General features: G+C 44.7%; 1 protein-coding gene across 1 annotated transcript; it reads left to right on the top strand.

Moving 5' to 3' along the window:
- Positions 1–379: 379 nt before the first annotated feature.
- On the top strand, positions 380–18,236 carry LOC129811690 (placenta growth factor-like). The gene is made up of 7 exons (XM_055863207.1): positions 380–638; positions 14,610–14,646; positions 16,354–16,550; positions 16,694–16,773; positions 16,913–16,942; positions 17,594–17,656; positions 17,784–18,236. Exons 1-7 carry the CDS (start codon positions 570–572, stop codon positions 17,803–17,805), a joined length of 498 nt encoding a protein of 165 aa, XP_055719182.1. The 5' UTR covers positions 380–569; the 3' UTR covers positions 17,806–18,236.
- Positions 18,237–18,742: the final 506 nt, after the last annotated feature.

Here is an 18,742-nt window from a genome sequence, read left to right as displayed (position 1 = left end):
GAGGCAGTGAGAGGCAATTAATAGCAAGTATGTCACTTTACCGAGGAAATGAACAGAGCAAGAAGACCATTCAAATTGACCAGGTTACAAAGTGTGACAGCTGGCTCCTTGTGCACTTTTTGAATGTATATATAATTGCAACTTTTGGAAAGATATTTATAGATTTTTGGACATGCTGATTTGGTAGACACGTTCTGCTTAACATATATTTTGTTTTTGTAAGCTACTTTAAAAAGGCAACAATATTACTGTATTTTTTGTGTACATTTTTTTTTTGTTATTTTGCATATTAAATTACACAAATGCATATCAATTTACTTTCTGAGAGCATTTTTCTGTAGCCTGATCAAACTCTTATCCACTTATCCACTTAACACTTATCCCGCATGACGACGCGCTCATTGCCTCACGATTATTGAAGAAGGAACGAGCGAGAAGCGTCTCTTCTGCAATTTCTTCTCTGGACTGGAGGGTTATTGCCAGAATATCTACGCGGCTTATCTGCACTTTGGTGGATTTCGCTTGCATTGTAAAACTTCATCATCTGGCTTTCTGACAAGAAACACGAAATGAAACCCTTTGCCTCGTTTGTCATCCAGATTGCGGTGACGCTCCAACTTCAGCTTTCACCTGCTCAGGTATGCTATGCTTCAATATGCTACACAGAACTCAATACAAATGTTATAATCATTTTCATTTTTATTCAAGATACGATTCATAGCCCAGGCTATCCAGTTTATTGCGAGATACCAATACGGCATATGATTGACCCATATATTTGAGGATAGGCCTAATAAATTATTATTTGTATGATTATAATGACAATTATGATTATAGTTATTCATATTATTAACAGGCTAATATTAATAATATCTATATATGTTTTTATTACACTGGTATTGACATATCAGATTAGCCTATCTATGGACTTCACGAACACTTCTTTCTAACAGGCTCAGCAGAAGCCTTTCAGACCACTATGTGTGATGGCTCATTGTGTCTTGATACTATGATCCCTTTTTGAACGCGTGCCATGCTGAAACAGTTGAGTCATGAGGTGGAACGTGACAAACTGCATCCCTCTCTGACTCAGACATTAGAGGTTTTCACAGGGTTTCCAGGCTAATTGAAAACGTTATGAATGATATGCAGTAATGGATATCTTCAGTATGTTCATTGGTTTCTTTATGAACTGTTCAGATGAAACTCTGCCTGCCTCTGACCACTCTCTCCGTCCCTCAGCCGAATTCATTTCATCTGCCAATTTCAGAGTTAGAAAATAAAACCATTGTCTTCAAATGTCCACCTCCAGGAAGGCAGGGCAAGTATGAGTATCAGAGCCTGGTATTTCTGTTAGATGTTTAGAGACTTGGCAATGTCACTCTGGTCAAAATGGCAAGAAAGTGCAGTAACAAGAAATTCACCTCTCTGCACTTTTCACCTCACCTGCTGCAAGCTGTAATTGTCTCTCCATCTTTCCTCTCAGCTTGATAACCGGAGAATGCACAATAATGATCGTGTGTGCGTGTATTCGTGTGTGTCCTCTGTGACTATACAGTATACTTATTATCACAAAGCTGGTCTGTGTTTTCTGCCTTGGCATTGCCAGACTTTAGCCTTAGTCTCAAAATGTATGGCGATACATTTACCCGGAACTGATAGTGAGGCCCCATTCAAAGTCTTGTGCCATGCTGCAATAACACTTGTAAGTGGACGTGCCACCGGACATTGGCATATGTGTTCCTGCATCAGAGAACCCATTCAGTCTCTCTCTTCCTCTTAAGGTGAGCAATTGCTGGCTCTGTCTACACTGCAGCTAAGTCCCTGGCCTCTCATGTTTAATGCAGAGCAGGTCGCCTCCCAGGGCCCATTCACAACCCATTCACTGTTCATAGACTGACTCTGCCTATTGGTCTGAATGGCACTGCAGTGGCTGCCCTGTGCCAGCAGGCGTTGTGTGAATGAGGAGACTTGAGTTTCATTGCACTGAGACTCAACTGTGCTTGAAGCATGGGGCGACCAGAGCTGCACGTCCCTCTGGGTTTTCCATGCAGAACAGAGCCCTGGGTCAGAACTCAGAGGGAGAGACTGGCAGTCTGGCTACTACAGGAACAGGATTCAGTAGGAGAGTGGGAGTCTAGGAGGCCAGAAGAGAGGCAGGGGCAGAGGAGAGGCAGAGGCAAGCGAGAGACAGGGGCAGAGGAGAGGCAGAGGAGAGGCAGGGGCACAGGCAGAGGAGAAGCAGAGGCAAGCGAGAGACAGGGGCAGAGGAGAGGCAGAGGAGAGGCATGGGCACAGGCAGAGGAGAGGCAGAGGCAGAGGCAGGGCAGAAGAGAGGCAGAGGCAGGTGCACCGGAGAAGCAGAGGCAGGGGCAGAGGAGAGGCAGGGGCAGAGAAGAGGCAGCGGAGAGGCAGGGGCTTGCGGAGAGGCAGGGACAGGGGCAAAGGCAGGGACCGCCACATCATAAATACTAATCCACATGGTCAGCTCATGGCCTGCTTAGTCAAAACATGAGGGGTGAGAAAATCCAGCTCTCTTAACACGTATCAGGTTAAGCTGGTGTCCGCAGTTTTGAAACAGATGGGGAATGTAAACTACACAACCATGAGATACAACATACAGTAAAGGAAGCCTTTAGAATAAACACTGAAAAAATATATAAATGCAACATGTAAGGTGTTGGTCCCATGTTTCATGAGCTGAAATAAAAGTTCCCAGAAATGTTCCATACGCACAAAAATATTATTTCTCTCAAATTCTGCGAACAAATTAGTTTACATCCCTGTTAGTGAGCATTTATACTTTGCCAAGATAATCCATCCACCTGTCAGATGTGGCATATCAAGAAGCTGATTAAACAGCATGATCATTACACTGGTGTACCTTATGCTGGGGACAATTAAAGGCCACTCTAAAAGGTGCAGTTTTGTCACACAGCACAATGCCACAGATATCTAAAGTTTTGAGGGAGCGTGGAATTGGCATGCTGACTGCAGAAATGTCTACCAGAGCTGTTGCCAGAGAATTTAATGTTAATTTCTCTACCATAAGCCGCCTCAAACGGCGTTTTAGAGAATTTGGCAGTACGTCCAACTGGCCTCACAACCGCAGACCACGTGTATGGTGTCGTATGGGGGAGCAGTTGGCTGATGTCAACGTAGTGAACGGAGTGCCCATGGTGGCGGTGGGGTTATGTTTTGGGCAGGCATAAGCTCTAGACAACGAACACAATTGGATTTTATCTATGGCAATTTGAATGCAAAGAGATAGCGTGACGAGGTCCTGAGGCCCATTGTCGTGCCATTCATCTGCCACCATCACCTCATGTTTCAGTATGATTCATTATGTTGCGTGTTGCGTTTACATTTTTGTTCAGTGTATACTGTATCTCACTTCTCAATGTCACCTTGCTATACTGTACTACATTAAAACAGGGCTTTTCTGGGAGAGGGCCTGGCTGGAATGCTTCTGTTAAACTTCTGCCCTGCTAATGCTGAATACAGTCAATGGTGTTATAGGGGCTGCCGGGGAAATCCTGAGTGTTTATCCACAGTGCTGTAGTGTTGGTCCAGTTTATGTTTCCAGATTACCGCAAAATTGTCAGATGAGTGTAAAACCATTTTCCTGCAGTTATTCCAAGATAAGGCATTTTACTTACCCTTTTAGGAGTCGTGATATGCTGCTTTGAAATGCAGCAATGAATTATTTCCAGACGTCTCACACAGTAGCCAAAGGAGGATTATCAGGATTTTCTCCTTCTTCCCCATCCCACACACTTCATGATGAATTCATCATATGCAGCATTCCTTGGGAACTCCCTGCGTTAGCTCCGAGGATAACAATCAGATCATAATGTGTCTTTTTGCACGTCTTCATCTAACCAGAAACATTCAATCTTACTGAATGTGACGTGTCACTTGAGTACCATGTCTGGATGGACTCTGGGTAATGGCCTATTTGAGCAGGCTTAAACAAGGTACCGAAACTTAAACAAAGTGCTTATGCTTTGGACACAGTGTGCTGTTTGAGGTCATCCTCAATCAGGTTAGCTAGGATATACTGAGTGGACAGAGTCATTCTGCTTATGTGAAGAGGAGGTCTGGGATGTAGGTATCTACCCTGCTGGGCCCACAGTAAACCATTATTCAGGCAGGCCAACCAAAATGGAAAAGCAAACATTGGCCATGTGGTTGGGGGGACCCTTTATAAATGTCCCTCTCCTGCTCTGGCTCTTTCAGGCTGGAGTGTTTCTCCTCTCTGAAATATACACTCTTAATTGATGATGATGGTTTCTCGTCAGTGTCGTGGCTGCCACTGTTGACAAATGTTTTTTTATGACTCTCACTGTGACTCCTGTCCAATATGAGAGTTCAGGCTGACTGGGCCATGAAGAGAAGTGTTTACAAACCTGGGCCGATTACTCATCCTGCTCCTTTCATATGAACAAAGGCGCACCTAAAAAGGAACTTGTGCCGTGCTTGACTGTGTAACCGGTATGAAATGGCTAGCTAGTTAGCAGTACTTGCTAGTAGCGTTCAATCGGTGACGTCACTCGATCTGAGACCTTGTAGTCATTTTTTCCTTGCTCTGCTTTTGTGGAGTGATCATTAATGATGCTTTGTGGATGACCATTGTTGATGTGTTCAGAGGGTGTCTGGTTCAAACCCAGGTTGGGGCAAGGAGAGGGACGGAAGCAAACCTGTCACAAGTGCTGGTGTGAGTGAATGTGTGTCTGACTGTCTGTGCTTCTCTGTGTGTGCATATGTTTAAGTGTGTACTTTTGTCAGCGATCCATTTATTAGAGCCAGTCAGAGTTGTTGCTGGGTTATCTCCATACAGTCAGGGTGGGTTTCCCTTTTGAACAGTGGTGGCCTGGCTGTCTCCCTGTCTGATGATCATCCAGTCATCAACCCCCTCTTTTGAACAGTGGTGGCCTGGCTGTCTCCCTGTCTGATGATCATCCAGTCATCAACCCCCTCTTTTGAACAGTGGTGGCCTGGCTGTCTCCCTGTCTGATGATCATCCAGTCATCAACCCCCTCTTTTGAACAATGGTGGCCTGGCTGTCTCCCTGTCTGATGATCATCCAGTCATCAACCCCCTCATTTGAACAGTGGTGGCCTGGCTGTCTCCCTGTCTTATGATCATCCAGTCATCAACCCCCTCTTTTGAACAGTGGTGGCCTGGCTGTCTCCCTGTCTGATGATCATCCAGTCATCAACCCCCTCTTTTGAACAGTGGTGGCCTGGCTGTCTCCCTGTCTGATGATCATCCAGTCATCAACCCCCTCTTTTGAACAGTGGTGGCCTGGCTGTCTCCCTGTCTGATGATCATCCAGTCATCAACCCCCTCTTTTGAACAGTGGTGGCCTGGCTGTCTCCCTGTCTGATGATCATCCAGTCATCAACCCCCTCTTTTGAACAGTGGTGGCCTGGCTGTCTCCCTGTCTGATGATCATCCAGTCATCAACCCCCTCTTTTGAACAGTGGTGGCCTGGCTGTCTCCCTGTCTGATGATCATCCAGTCATCAACCCCCTCTTTTGAACAGTGGTGGCCTGGCTGTCTCCCTGTCTGATGATCATCCAGTCATCAACCCCCTCTTTTGAACAGTGGTGGCCTGGCTGTCTCCCTGTCTGATGATCATCCAGTCATCAACCCCCTCTTTCATAAGGTACACATTCCCCATGTTTGCCATCCACCAGTTGTGTTGCTCACATTACATATATTTTCTGCTCTGTATTTCCTGTTGTATGCATTATTAGCACTTACTGCCCTGTGCACAGAGATGGAGGGTACTGACGGTGGTGAGTGTAAAATAACAACAGCAGCGCTGTGTGTGTACCAGCACTGACATCCTGTCTGCACTAGCTGCATTCACACTAAGGGCCAATGACTGCACTCCAATCGGCCTACTGCCCTGACAGTAAGACAGTTTTCAACACCTGCTAACAAAACCATGGGAATGGTCTCAATGATGTTGCTTTCCTTATAACAGATTCTCTTTGAGGATGGTTGGATGTGGATGAGGAAATAAGAATTTCATGACAGTGGGGGCTTTTTCATAATGTTCTCCTTTATAGTGGATTATCTGTGCATTAAAAGCCTCTATGATGAAGGAACGGGTGCAAGACAGTTCCACTGTCTCCATTCCAAGAAGAGGGTTTGTGTTAGATGATCATTTCCCTCCTTGTTTACCTCATTTGACTCTGTGAGAGAGTGCAATCCTCTGATTTGGGGGAAGGTCTTTATCATAACATTTCACAGTTGATTCATTTCCCGAGCGTCCCTGAGCTGGAGCACAGAGGAAAGAATGGCCTCCAGTGCCCGGTGCTGTTAGTGTGTGTGTGTTAGTGTATTAGTGTGAGTGAGTGAGTGAGTGAGTGAGTGAGTGAGTGAGTGAGTGAGTGAGTGAGTGAGTGAGTGAGTGAGTGAGTGAGTAGATTATTCTGTACAGGTGTTTCCTTTACATCAACACTCGGAGCAAAACAATACTTGAGTCTGACCATCTGTGTCACATACAGCCAATTACCCCGGCCGATACTGAAGAGATGCAGCTATTTATACACTGGCTCTGTGGTAGCTGACACAGGTAGGCCACAAAGTTAACACCTGAGACTTCAGACTACACGGCATACAACTGGTCACACTCTCTCTCTAGGATCACAAACTCAAAATCATGCACACAGGCATGCACATACACACACAGGCAGATCAATTCCACCTTTCTCTAACTCCCTCCTCATGTGAGCTCATGTGACGCAGACTAAGTGAATGAGCATGCCAGACTGTTTGGACATACAATGGCAGGGAGCTGCTGGCTGTCATGGCTGTTGTAGTTGCTACGTTGTTATAGTGACAAAGAGCTCCCCTTTACGCCTCTTTAGTTATAAATACCCGTCCCAGGGGAGAAGTGCAATCACAATCAGGAAATATGGATTTCTCCTTCCTCCTACGGAGGGGGTGGGGGGGTGGGGGGGGGGGACTGGGGGGGACTGGGGGGGACTGGGGAGCAGTGGCGCTCAGGGCAGCAGTCCACTCACCAGACTTTAATCTCCCATCTGGCTGTAATTTACAATGGTTTACACAGGGTGTACACCATTTACTGTAATAAGGACCACAATTACCGCTGGTCAGCCTTATCTGAAGATGTGTGTGTGTGTGTGTGTGTGTGTGTGTGTGTGTGTGTGTGTGTGTGTGTGTGTGTGTGTGTGTGTGTGTGTGTGTGTGTGTGTGTGTGTGTGTGTGTGTGTGTGTGTGTGTGTGTGTGTGTGTGTTCTAGCGTAAATATGGAATGTATGGGGCAAATGAGCTCTAAAACATCATTTAATACGTTTAAATAGGCCTTTACAGCATTTAACACATTTAAATAGGCATTTACAGATGTAGGATCTTAATGTTAGCCAGTTTGCTACAGCAAGAAAAACAATCCTGCAGCAACAGGAAATGTGAATTATATTATTATTATATAATTAATGGACAATCTTCTAGAGGTTGATACATTTTTCAAGGAAAGATCAAGTCTGAAATTTCAAAGTGGAAATTACAAACTTCGGAAGCCTCTTTAAACCTCAAATACTTCTCAAAACCTCCCTCCTGCAACAGGGTGATCAAATTAAGATCCTACCCTGTACCTATAGAGCTAATTGTCTTGCAGGTTGCACCCAGTAAAGTACTGTACTACCGGTAGATTCCATTTTAAAGCTTTTGGTTTTCAGAGCAGTGTTTTTCCAGACAGTAATCCCACCCTTCATCAAATTAATACATCACAAACCCATTAGTAAACCATACAGTAGGGTTTTAGGTTTCTCCCTACAGATGTTGGATCTTAATTAGAGCCAGTTTGCCGACAGCAGAAAAATAATCCAGCAGCAACAGGAAATTATGTGGATATGCATCATTTTTGTACGGGTTGATACATTTTACGTTCAAGTCTGGAAAGAGGAAATTACAAACTTTAGAAGACATTTTAAATCTTGAACACACTACAAGTTTGCATTTCCAGAAATCTCATCAACAAAAGAGTGATCAAATGAAGATCCTACATCTGTAACTTGATGCTTATGTTCCTAAAACACACCATAAACCAGCTGCTCTCCCCCTCCTCCATTAATACACTTATCTTTTCCCAAGAAGCACTACTCTTTAATGAGTTGATTTTTGTCTCTCCAGTTTTTTTTAATGATCTTACAATGTTTAAATTTCACCTGTATCCTAAAATGTATCCTGAATATGCTGCATATACTGCTGAGATATTTCCATGTGTGTTCAGTCGGTGTTGGTCTAGTGGGGTTAGGGGAATGCTCTCTGATCATGGTTATGATCTGACCATCCTAGAGCTCCAGCTGGACAGTGTCAGACCCATAGGGGGGCTGCTGTCATTGGGGCTATGTTCACCTAATGTATACAAAACAGAGTGCTACTCTCCCTTTCAGCCAGTGGCGATGGATACGGCCTTACACCGACTCATTGATGAGCCTCGTAGTTCATTTTATAGTCATGGATTTGTGGAATCCAATGTTTAAGACGAAATGCTCATAAGGAAAAAATGCCCGGTTAATAAGGGAATTATTACTCAAAAGTCAATTTTTTGGTTTGTCTGTCTCTTGCTTTGCTAGTGTGGTCTCAAGTTTAGAGGCAGGCTCACCATTCAGCAGGAGACCTACAACATGACACAGTTCCAGTGGCCCCTGTGTTTTGGGCCAGGGCACCCCACGAGGGTAGTTTCTGTGCTCCACTGGACTGGGTCCTGAGGTGGGGGTGGGATGTGGGCTGGATTTTCCCTAGCCCCCCTAACCCCTACACTCACTGACCTGAAACACATCCCAGGCCTGTCAACCCACAATGGCATTGACACAGATTCAGAGCAACTTCAATTGTGCCTGGCTTTTCCCCCTTCCCTGTCCCTTTCCTTGAAAAAGTTTAGGTGAAAGACATAGAAGGAATATGATCCCTTCTGTCCTGTGTCTTTTCTACACTGTAATGAGACACACTATCACTGTGATATTTTGGGGCTGGTGTGTGTCTGTTGAATATCAACTGCCATTTTTGCTTTCACTCCCCTATCAAGACTGACATGGGGGAAGATGGCCTTATTGTCCCAAGCAGGCCTGTTACTATACTATCTCTTTCTAGTCTCTAAATCTGGCTCCTCTGTCCTGTGATGTCTGGCCAGCTCACACTGTAATGTAGCAGTTTGACAGTCCAACAGGAGATGAGACAGACAGACAATGTAATCAAGTTCAGTGTAACCTCCACCATTACAACCACTCTCAGGGGAGGAAGAGGTCTTGTCTATTTGGACCTGCTGCTATGCTATTAAGTCTTTGATGTGTGTTATGAACAGGAATGTGATTTGATTTGGCAAAACTTCTTGCAGGCTCATAAGAGGTTATACACAGGGCTGTTCCTGAACAATATTATCCCATTTCATGGGACTTTTCATCTTTTAATTTTTCAAATGTCATAGTTATTGCCAAAGTCTCCCATTAACACCTGGACCTCTCAGTGTAAGGAATCAAAATACGTAGTGTTTGTCTGTAGTTCAGTCATTATGTACCAAATTGTTGTGATTCATGTGGTTGCAATTATCAGTACAGTCATTGCAATAAACTAACAGGGCATCTCCGCATCTCATCTGAGACTCACATCCAAAAAGTCCTATTTTTGCTCCTTAAACTTCCTCCCTGCCTCCCACAGACGGCTTGAAGAGAGAGGAGGTTAACGATGACACATCTCAGCTGTGTGGGAATCAGGACAGAGAAGAGTTATGTAGTGTATAGAGCATGCAGCACCAGCACAGGGCACGGAGCGTGCAGCCCAGGCAGGCCCTCATGTCTGACCCAGGGAGGGAGGGAACACACAGCAGCTAGAATTGTTCCATAACGCAGGAGGGATGGTGAATCAGATGCAGGAGAGAGAGTGAATCATTTCAAAGTATTTGTGTGTACTCTAAAGTTGGGTATCAGGCCTGTTCTTAACAATACCTAAGAGAAACCTAAGTTTCCAGGCACATTACATTAGCAGTTACAGATAACGCTTACAGTGAAGTGCACCAGTCAGAGGGAACAGTTTAGTATAGAGTACAGTAGCACTCAGCACTTGATAAACGGATGTGAAGAGATTACCATGCAAACCTCTCCAGCAAATACAGGGCAAGGCATAGAAGGGCTGAGATGGGCTGGAGGAGCTTGAACCCTGCTACACCTTCAGTATGTAATCAGACAGTGAGAATGGCCTTTCTCTGGGAGCCCTCTGGCCCAACACCAGCCCATTGACAGACAGACAGACTCCCTCCAGCATCCATCCCATTGATCGACTCCATCGGCAAGTTTCCATCTGAGATTTACCCCAGTGTTTTACGCAAAAGACTTTACATAACAATGGCTAATTGGGAACTTTAACACCTTCTCACAAAATAACTGTTTTGATGATGCAGAGATTGTTAATTTGGCTCGCCCCAAGTCTTTAGTGTCACACTCCTGATGAAAACATAAAAACACTACAGCTAACATTACAGCTACTGGCGACCCACTGGTGCTGGGTAAGTCTTAGGTGGAAGTGCAGCACATGAGTGCTGTGTTAGGCCTACTGCTTCTAAAATCCCCATGGAATTGATATAGAATTCTCTTCTGATAGCAATATGGGACACAGGTCAGCTGTTCAATACCGATTACTATTGCACATAAAAATGTAGGCCATGGTCTTGTTCTACATGTCACAACTGCTCCTGCAACGCACTCTACTGCTCATCCTGTGACTCCTTGATCTGCCGCCAATCCTCCTGTACTCTCACCTCTCACCTCTCACCTCTCACCTCTCTCTCTCTCTGTGTGTGTGTGATTGTGTGGGTGGAGACAGGTGTGCTAGAGTCAGAGCAGATCCCCACCAGCTGCAACCTGTTCCATAATCAAGACCTCTACACATACTCAGTCCTGCCACTTCCACGCCGCCAGATCGTAATTTTTGCTCAGTCAGTCTGTGTTACGAGCCGATTGTCTCCTGTCCCACGTCTCATCATCGTGCTACTCTGTCCTGGATTCCCCACTCTACTACTCCCTTGGATTCCCCCCCGGATCTGCTTACCCTGTCTCAACCTCTCTCGCTCCAGCCTCAGCCTCAGCACCTTGTTTCCAGCAACCCGCCCGAGCTTCCCCTGACCTGCACTCCATCTTCCCCCTGTGTTCCAATAAATACCTTGGTTACTTCATCCCCGTCTCCTCGTCTGAGTCTGCTCTTGGGTTCCCCTGTTTCACTCCGCGTAACACTACGCCAGGAGGGTCAATTTATATGCCTCAAACAAGCTGTGGGAATGAGACACACAGTAGATATTTAGAAGCTGTGGTAATCCCAGAGTGAGACAAGACTAAGAACAGTTTCCCAGTTTATACTAAGTAATTTTTCAATCAGACAAGGGCCAGTATTCTTTTGACCTGAATCATCTCCCAAACTCTTCTCACATCCTCAGACACACACACACACACACACACAAAGTAAGGAGTTGCTACGTGAGGATCCTCATGCAGCCCTGCTAATCTGCCAAACATTTGTGGGCAGCTTGCTCTCCTGTTCACAGCCACAGATGGTGCCGAGTGGCACTGGTGGACTTACCATAAGGCAGAAGATGCAATTGCATCAGGCCTCACATAATCAAATTTTATTGGTCACATAGACATATTTAACAGATGTTATTGCGGGTGTAGTGAAATGCTTGTGTTCCTAGCTCCAACAGTGCAGTAGTATCTCACAATTCACAAAAATACACACATCTAAAAGTAAAAGAATGGGGCCTCATGAGCTGGGCATACATAGCGTCCCAACGGTTTGTGCTACACACTAATATGATGACCCCTTTATGGAAAGATGAGACTCTCATAAACACGATGGTGCTCTATGACGCTCGTGTCACGGGACTCGTCTGAAGGTAATCCGGTACCGTGCCAAATTCTTTTTGGGAAGTGAATAGGGCGTTTCCATGTAAAAGTTTTACAGGTATTTCCACTTTTTAATTTTTTCCTAAGCTTTCTTATACTATATCTCTCAGATATAGAACACTTCAAAACAAATTTCATTTTGATTACATTTTTGACTCCATGTATGAATCTGTTATTCAATGCAATTCTAAGGCCAAATTGAATGTTTCATCCACCCCCCCAAAAAATGTATTTTCTTTATACCTACAGGGGTCATACAATTTTAAATCAAATAGTTAAATGATCCTTGGTATGACCATCTTAAAACAATTCCATATGTTAGCTTACTAGAAACCCAGCCCCGGGTCCTTAAACTCTAGGGGGATACAATACGCATTTCTGTAGTAAAAAGACAGGTGCTGCTGATAATACTGCCATCTTCATAGAGGCAGAGGACACGTATGTTTAGCCCATGTAGCTGATGCTGTCTGGTCAAAACGATGGCGTGTCATACTCTTTTTGGCCAGATAGCATCAGATACATGGCCTTCATACAGTATGGTAAGACAAGAGGGCCGATGTTTCGCTCGCTAGGATGCTTTCTCCGGTGAGATAGTTTCAGCCACTTACAAATTGAAGGAAAGTTGGCGGGTACACAGGTCACTGTTCGGATGCTGGAATTATTTTAGATGAACGTGCCAAGGTAGCCTACTTTTTGAAGTGATTTGCTTGACAATTAGATGAAAATATGATGACTGGTTGTGTTCATGGCACATTAAAAGGTAATACATTTTTATTTGGAGACCCCTCTTGAGGCCCCTGTGCCTGTGGCCTCCAAATCTCTAAGTCTGCCCCTGCCAAGAGGCTGCCTTATTGTGTCCAGACTCAAGGCTTACCCCAGGCTCGGATAATCCACAGCAAATCCTCCCAGCCCCACCACACACCAAAAGGCAAACCAGTCCTGAGCCAAAGAGCCCTTGTGAAGTGGTGGAGTGGAACCCCTCCCAAACCACATGAAAACCCAAGCAAAATAAAGGCCCAAATCATGTGCCAATTAACTCTGGGAAAGGATTTATAGAATGACCTCGGCATTTGGTGGACAAGGCATAAAGACATTAATCAATGCCCGACTGAGTGGGAAATTACTTAACAATAATGCTGGTGAACTCTGTGTTTAACTGATGTTAGATGTAACCCTTCATAGAGGAGAGTAGTGCAGCAGTTTCACAGACAACACACAAAAGCCACCCACTTGCAGACCCACAGGCCTACAGGGGGTCTACCCATGGACCCACAGGGGGACTAGCCACGATTCTACACACGGGTTCAACAGGAGCCTACCCACGGGCCCACAGGGGGGATATCCACGGGCCTAGCCACAGGACCACAGGGTGGCTACCCACGAGCCTATGTTGGGGGAAAGTGGTTACCCCAAGGATCAGTAACAACCAGGTGTTCCCCAGTGGTTGTGTGCAGAATATCAGGAGATACTGGGAGAACTACCAGGTTTAAGGGTTTCTGTGGTTTCTGTGCTCCCTGTTTGTGACTTTGTAATATCTCTAATGTCTCCTGATGTTGAACAGAGATCCTGAACCCTCCACCTCTTCACCTACAGCTCAGGCCTGGCTGCCACAGGAAACTAAGAGGCACTTAGGAGGAAGTGCGCATGTCAGACATCTGCTGTCACAATAACAGATGGATTATCATTATGAAGGCTGGACGGGCATTCCTCTTCCTTCACATTGTTTGGACATATTTGGCTGACGGCAGCAATCCCTGACAGCTACTATCCTCACTATCTGACTTATTCTGGTCCACAACAGGAAGGAAGGCATTTCTGTGATGATCAGTTTGTGTCAAAAACAGACCTAATGGCATTATTCCATCTGACTGTGTGTCTTTTTGCTTGTGTGCCATTTTTTTCCATTGCAGGCTATGGTAACTGTTGGACCAGCATTGTAACACACACAGTAGTTGGGTGGATACTCAGACAGTGTATCAAAAATAATTGTCATCAGTTACTCATCACAGACAACCAGCCTGTGAAACTCAACACTGGTGTAGATGACAAATTGAGGAAGCAGGTTGTTGGTCGCCTGTCTGTCCAGTGGTCCTGCTGGAGGATATTTGACCAAATGGAGATTTCTCTTCCTGAGCCCATAAGATGGAGTCACCCAGAGGTTTTGTGTTATTGCAGCCCTATGAGAAATGCATACTGTTTATCATTGGATGATGGGAAAAATGAAGACAGAGGAGGAAGCCACCAATGGGAAAATAAATAGAGAGCTGAATCTTACACCACAGGAAACAAGTTTTTAACTTGAACAGTTGGATGTGCTGTATAAGAGACTGGATCTGGTGCTTGCCAAACAGAGTTTCCCATTGAAGGTATCATGAAAAAGCTGCTCCATCTGCAAGCAGTCCCCGTCTCCTTGTATTTCCAATCTTAACCACTAGAGGACATAGCTGTATTACAGGAAAGTCAGGCCAATACATTGGGGTGTTACTGTATGAAACTCTTTCCAGAACTGTAACTATCAAAGACAAGCATAATGTTTATGTGTAGCTTCTGGCAGCACAGTAGATCTTCCAAGTCCCTATATATTGTCTGTGATTGCTGGAAGGTTTTATTTGTCAAATAAATTGTAGTGTCCAGGTGCTTTTTTAAAACCCTTAAGTCGTTGTCTGTTTTGTTTTACAGATTACGGCCTCATCCAGCTCAAACAGCACAACTGGAGGTAAGAATTTTCTATGCATTTGTACTACACAAATTAGATAATGGTGATCATATATTTCAAAGCAACATATATTTCATGATTGATGTGTGAGAGTCTTCTGAATTACAGAGTTGCCTACAGGTGTTCCCGAATATCCATTTTTGGTTTACAGACATTGTATTCCTACAAGCTGTGGTTATTAGTTCTGGGATCCCCATACCACTGCTCCGTGTTGTTCTGTATGGCAAAAGAGAGCTTAGGTAATCAAGGACACTCATCCATGCAGCTTGTCTAGCTGACAGACAGATGAAAGAGAAGCTGACACTCACTATTTTTACAGCCCACATCCTTCTGCCCTAAACCATGGGGTGCCTTCCCCTTATCATCTTCCCTTGCTGCATAGCCATTTAGTACAGTGAGAGATGTCAATGCTGAAAGACACAAAGTACTACAGCACTCTCTGTAGCTTGTTTTCTCTCAAACCCCTGAATCAGAATCGATTCACCTATTAGCAGTGTAAATATAGGTATTGTTAAATGGCGTTAAGGAATGCACCTTGATTGCGGTGGAGGAAGTCAGGTCACTTAATCAGCTCTGAGGGTTGAGAGTTCAGGGTTGAGGGGGTAAGTGAGGACAAGCAGCTAGGGATTACCCAAGGTCACTGTGTTCCCCCAGCTGTCAGAAGGGGTAATGCAGGGGCTGATGAATGAGGTACTGGGGACACCCCTTTCACACGCTTCCTCACTCCCTCTCTCCCCACTATACTGTAAATCGCTGCACTTATAGTCTGTTAGGAGGATAGAGAAAAACCACAGGAAAAAAGAAAGACAAGATACTGACAGAGAAGTGTGGGGAAGTTATGGTTAGACCAATGATGGGCCATAGCCCCATAGCCCCGTCTCTCTCCCCACCTCCGCACCACATCTCCTTCACCCCTCCCTGGCCTGTCTGCTTTTATAAACAGCTGTTGTGGTGCCGGGCTCCATGCGGTGACCCCAGGGTCAGCCAAATCCCAGAGGTGCCTGGGGGGCAGCTCAGCTCTTCTCCAGGCAGGTTCTGTTCATAGACATTTTTCCACTGTTTGTTTTCTCTTTCCTCTCTGTTTGTTCTGGCAGAGTTGGGCCCTGTTTTTCTTTCCTGACGATGCTATGGGGACACTTTCACACATATGCTCCCATAGGAAAACTTGTATTACACAAACAATTTTTCTTAAAAATGATAACAGGATACACACCAGGCACATGACATTTAAAAAAAAATGTTTCAGCAGCAATATTTGATGAGTGTCCTGAATCTATTTTAAACGATCTGCAGATGGCTCTGTTTTTGCCCTAGTGGTTGCAATAACATAGACAGTGAGTAGAGTACATCACGGCAAAAAAAAAAGGAAAGCAGACAGGGAAATATAAAGGAAGCTGAAAACACACACACATAACTCAGCCAGACCGGGCTAATGAGGCACACTGTAATTGTGCAAGTGTGCGCCTGTCCCGCCTGAAGATTGTTGAAACTGGTAATCCCCTCTACGTGCAGGTTCAGCACCAGCCATCTCTTCTCTGGTCCAGATCCATCCGGCTGGGGAGCTGCCAGGAGACAGGCGTGGATGTGGTTGGGGCATCCAGGACTCTGTACAATGGCTTTGTGAGCTCATCACCTCTATTCATATGACCTGTGATGGACAGCTGTCTCACCATCTCTCCTCTGTCCTCTCTCTCTCCTCTCCCCCAGTGTTAACGTTCCAGGAGGTGTGGGGTCGTAGTTTCTGCCGGACCATAGAGAAGCTGGTGGAGGTGGTCCAGGAGTACCCCGGGGAGGTGGAGCACATCTATAGTCCCTCCTGTGTGCCCCTAGTGCGCTGCGCTGGTTGCTGTGGCGATGAGAATCTGGAGTGCCACCCTACTCAGACCTCTAATGTCACCATGCAGGTAATAGGGCTCGTCCCTTCTGAGGATGGCTGCCATGTTGTGAGATCATCAGTCTATTCTATTTGCATGCCAGGACAAAACAATTTGTTTTGTTTTTTACTTTTCCGCCCGCAACATGTTCAACAAATTGTCTTACTTCTTAGCTGTTGAAAATCAAGCCAGGGGAACAGGGTCAAGAATACGTTGAGATGTCTTTTGTGGAGCACCAGACATGTCAATGTAGGTAAGAGACAAAAAGACTACCTGCTTTGGTAATAATAATTTTGGTCATGTAAATCAGTTACATTGTAATATGATCTTATGTGAAATGATATGACTGAGTTTTATATAATTAATCTGTATTGTTCATATTTCATTCTCAGAATCAGGAAGGCTGTGGTGAAAAGTGAAAGGTGAGCATAGCAATTGTCAAAATGTCCATTGTATAGTTTGAGAGTGGGACAGAAATCTTGCTGTCTCTGTAACAGTTGATACAAGCATTTCGCTACACTCGCAATAACACCTGCTAACCATGTGTATGTGACCAATAAAATTTGATTTGATGTGATTTAGTTGAGCTCATATTTGTCACATTACAGAGGCGGATGCAAGATGCAAGCAACGATGGTTTAATGAAAATAGTTTACAGTATCCACAGGACAGACAGAATATACTCAGACAGAATCCAACCCAGGGCCTAGGGCACATCCTCTGATGATAGAGTGCTGAGAAATCCAAGGGAGTGAGTCCGGCTGGGTAGGAAGGAGCACAGCAGATAATCCCCACAAGGGCTGAGAGAGAATGAGCACTGACACACGACACAACCTCAGGGAAGAAACAACGATCTGACAACAAGAAACACAGGTTACAGAACATATAAAGGGGAAGATAATTAATTCCAGCTGGCGCAGACAATCAGGCCAAGATTGGGAACCACGCCCACACAAACACAGGAGAGAGAGAGAGAGAGAGAGCGAGAGAGAGAGAGAGAGAGAGAGAGAGAAAAGAGAGAGTGAGGCAGTGGATTCATGAACCGTGACAATATTGCCGATGTCTTTCTGCAGGAGGGGACAAAGAGGAAGAGGAAGAAAAAGAAAGGAGAGACAGAGAGTGAAAGATTGTGACAAGTGAGTAATGGTGTCTGGAAAATGAAGAAAAAAATCTGTCCATCGACCCCACATTACCCCTTCTACTTCCATGTATAGTAATAATGGCCAACATTTTAATGTGTCATCTATCTTGTTTGTGTCCAAGGTGTCAGCCCCCTCGCAGGTAACTGCAGGAGCAGCCCTACACCTGTTGCCACCGGCATCTCTATTTATTCTCTGCCCAGCGCTAACAGTATCAAGAGTCTTCTAAACACTGTGTCTCTCTGCACCTAGAGACTCAATCAGCTGGGTTGTTATGGTGACTGACAGGCCCTCCAGCCTAGGGGAGTTTTTCTGACTTAAGTTCTACAGGAAGCACATGTTGCTGGGTGAAAAAAACCACCTTGGTGACAACTGACCTGACAGATGTTTCTGTGAAGCGGTGCAATGGAGGACCAAACTTTTTAAGGTTTTAGACTAACAATCACGATGGATATGTTTGGCATTATTACATGATTATTATTGTTTAGTGTTGTTTTTTATTGCTGTGGTTGTTTTTGCTGGTGATCCCGTTTAAAAATAATAGGTCTACTTATAAATAAATGTTCTATTCATGAAATTGCAATGTTGTTTTAATAAATCTTTAGGACTAACCGACTAACCAAATACTTGTGGTCCTCTCATGGCACGTAGGTTCCTAAGTAGACTAGCAACTCGTTTTCCCAACTGAATGAGTCATATTTAACTTTTTGTCTTGTGGTATAAAACTTTGTACAATTATACATTAGTGCTAGCCTTCAGGGTTGGGTAAGTTACTTTCTCATTGTAATCTGTTACAGTTACTAGTTACTGGTCCAAATTTGTAGTCAGTAATGTAACTTTTGGATTAACCAAACTCAGTAACGTAATCTGCTTCCCATTAAGAGGCATTAGAAGAAGACAAAAATGATCCATCAAATGCATTTGGCGTGTCATCATAGTGGTCTCGGACTTGTAGACCGACTCGCTCAGGTGAAACACACTTAAACTTGCACCTTTTTTCAATTTTGAATTGAATGTCATTGAGAAAACAGAAAGGTGTAATTTACATATTCACAAACATCCTTTCTGAATTTAAAGTAATCC

Source organism: Salvelinus fontinalis, chromosome 15 (genome assembly GCF_029448725.1).
Source record: "Salvelinus fontinalis isolate EN_2023a chromosome 15, ASM2944872v1, whole genome shotgun sequence".
NCBI lineage: Eukaryota > Metazoa > Chordata > Actinopteri > Salmoniformes > Salmonidae > Salvelinus > Salvelinus fontinalis.
The sequence above is the reverse complement of the archived record's forward strand: the minus strand, read 5'-3'. Positions and strand labels throughout refer to the sequence as shown.

What these genes read in the sequence shown, in the direction of transcription:
- LOC129811690 (XM_055863207.1), top strand. Translation starts at nt 570, where the DNA reads ATGAAACCCTTTGCCTCGTTTGTCATCCAGATTGCGGTGACGCTCCAA. An exon ending in TTCAGCTTTCACCTGCTCAG is followed by an intron (nt 639 to 14,609) that starts GTATGCTATGCT and finishes TTTGTTTTACAG; the next exon opens with ATTACGGCCTCATCCAGCTC. An exon ending in CTCAAACAGCACAACTGGAG is followed by an intron (nt 14,647 to 16,353) that starts GTAAGAATTTTC and finishes CCTCTCCCCCAG; the next exon opens with TGTTAACGTTCCAGGAGGTG.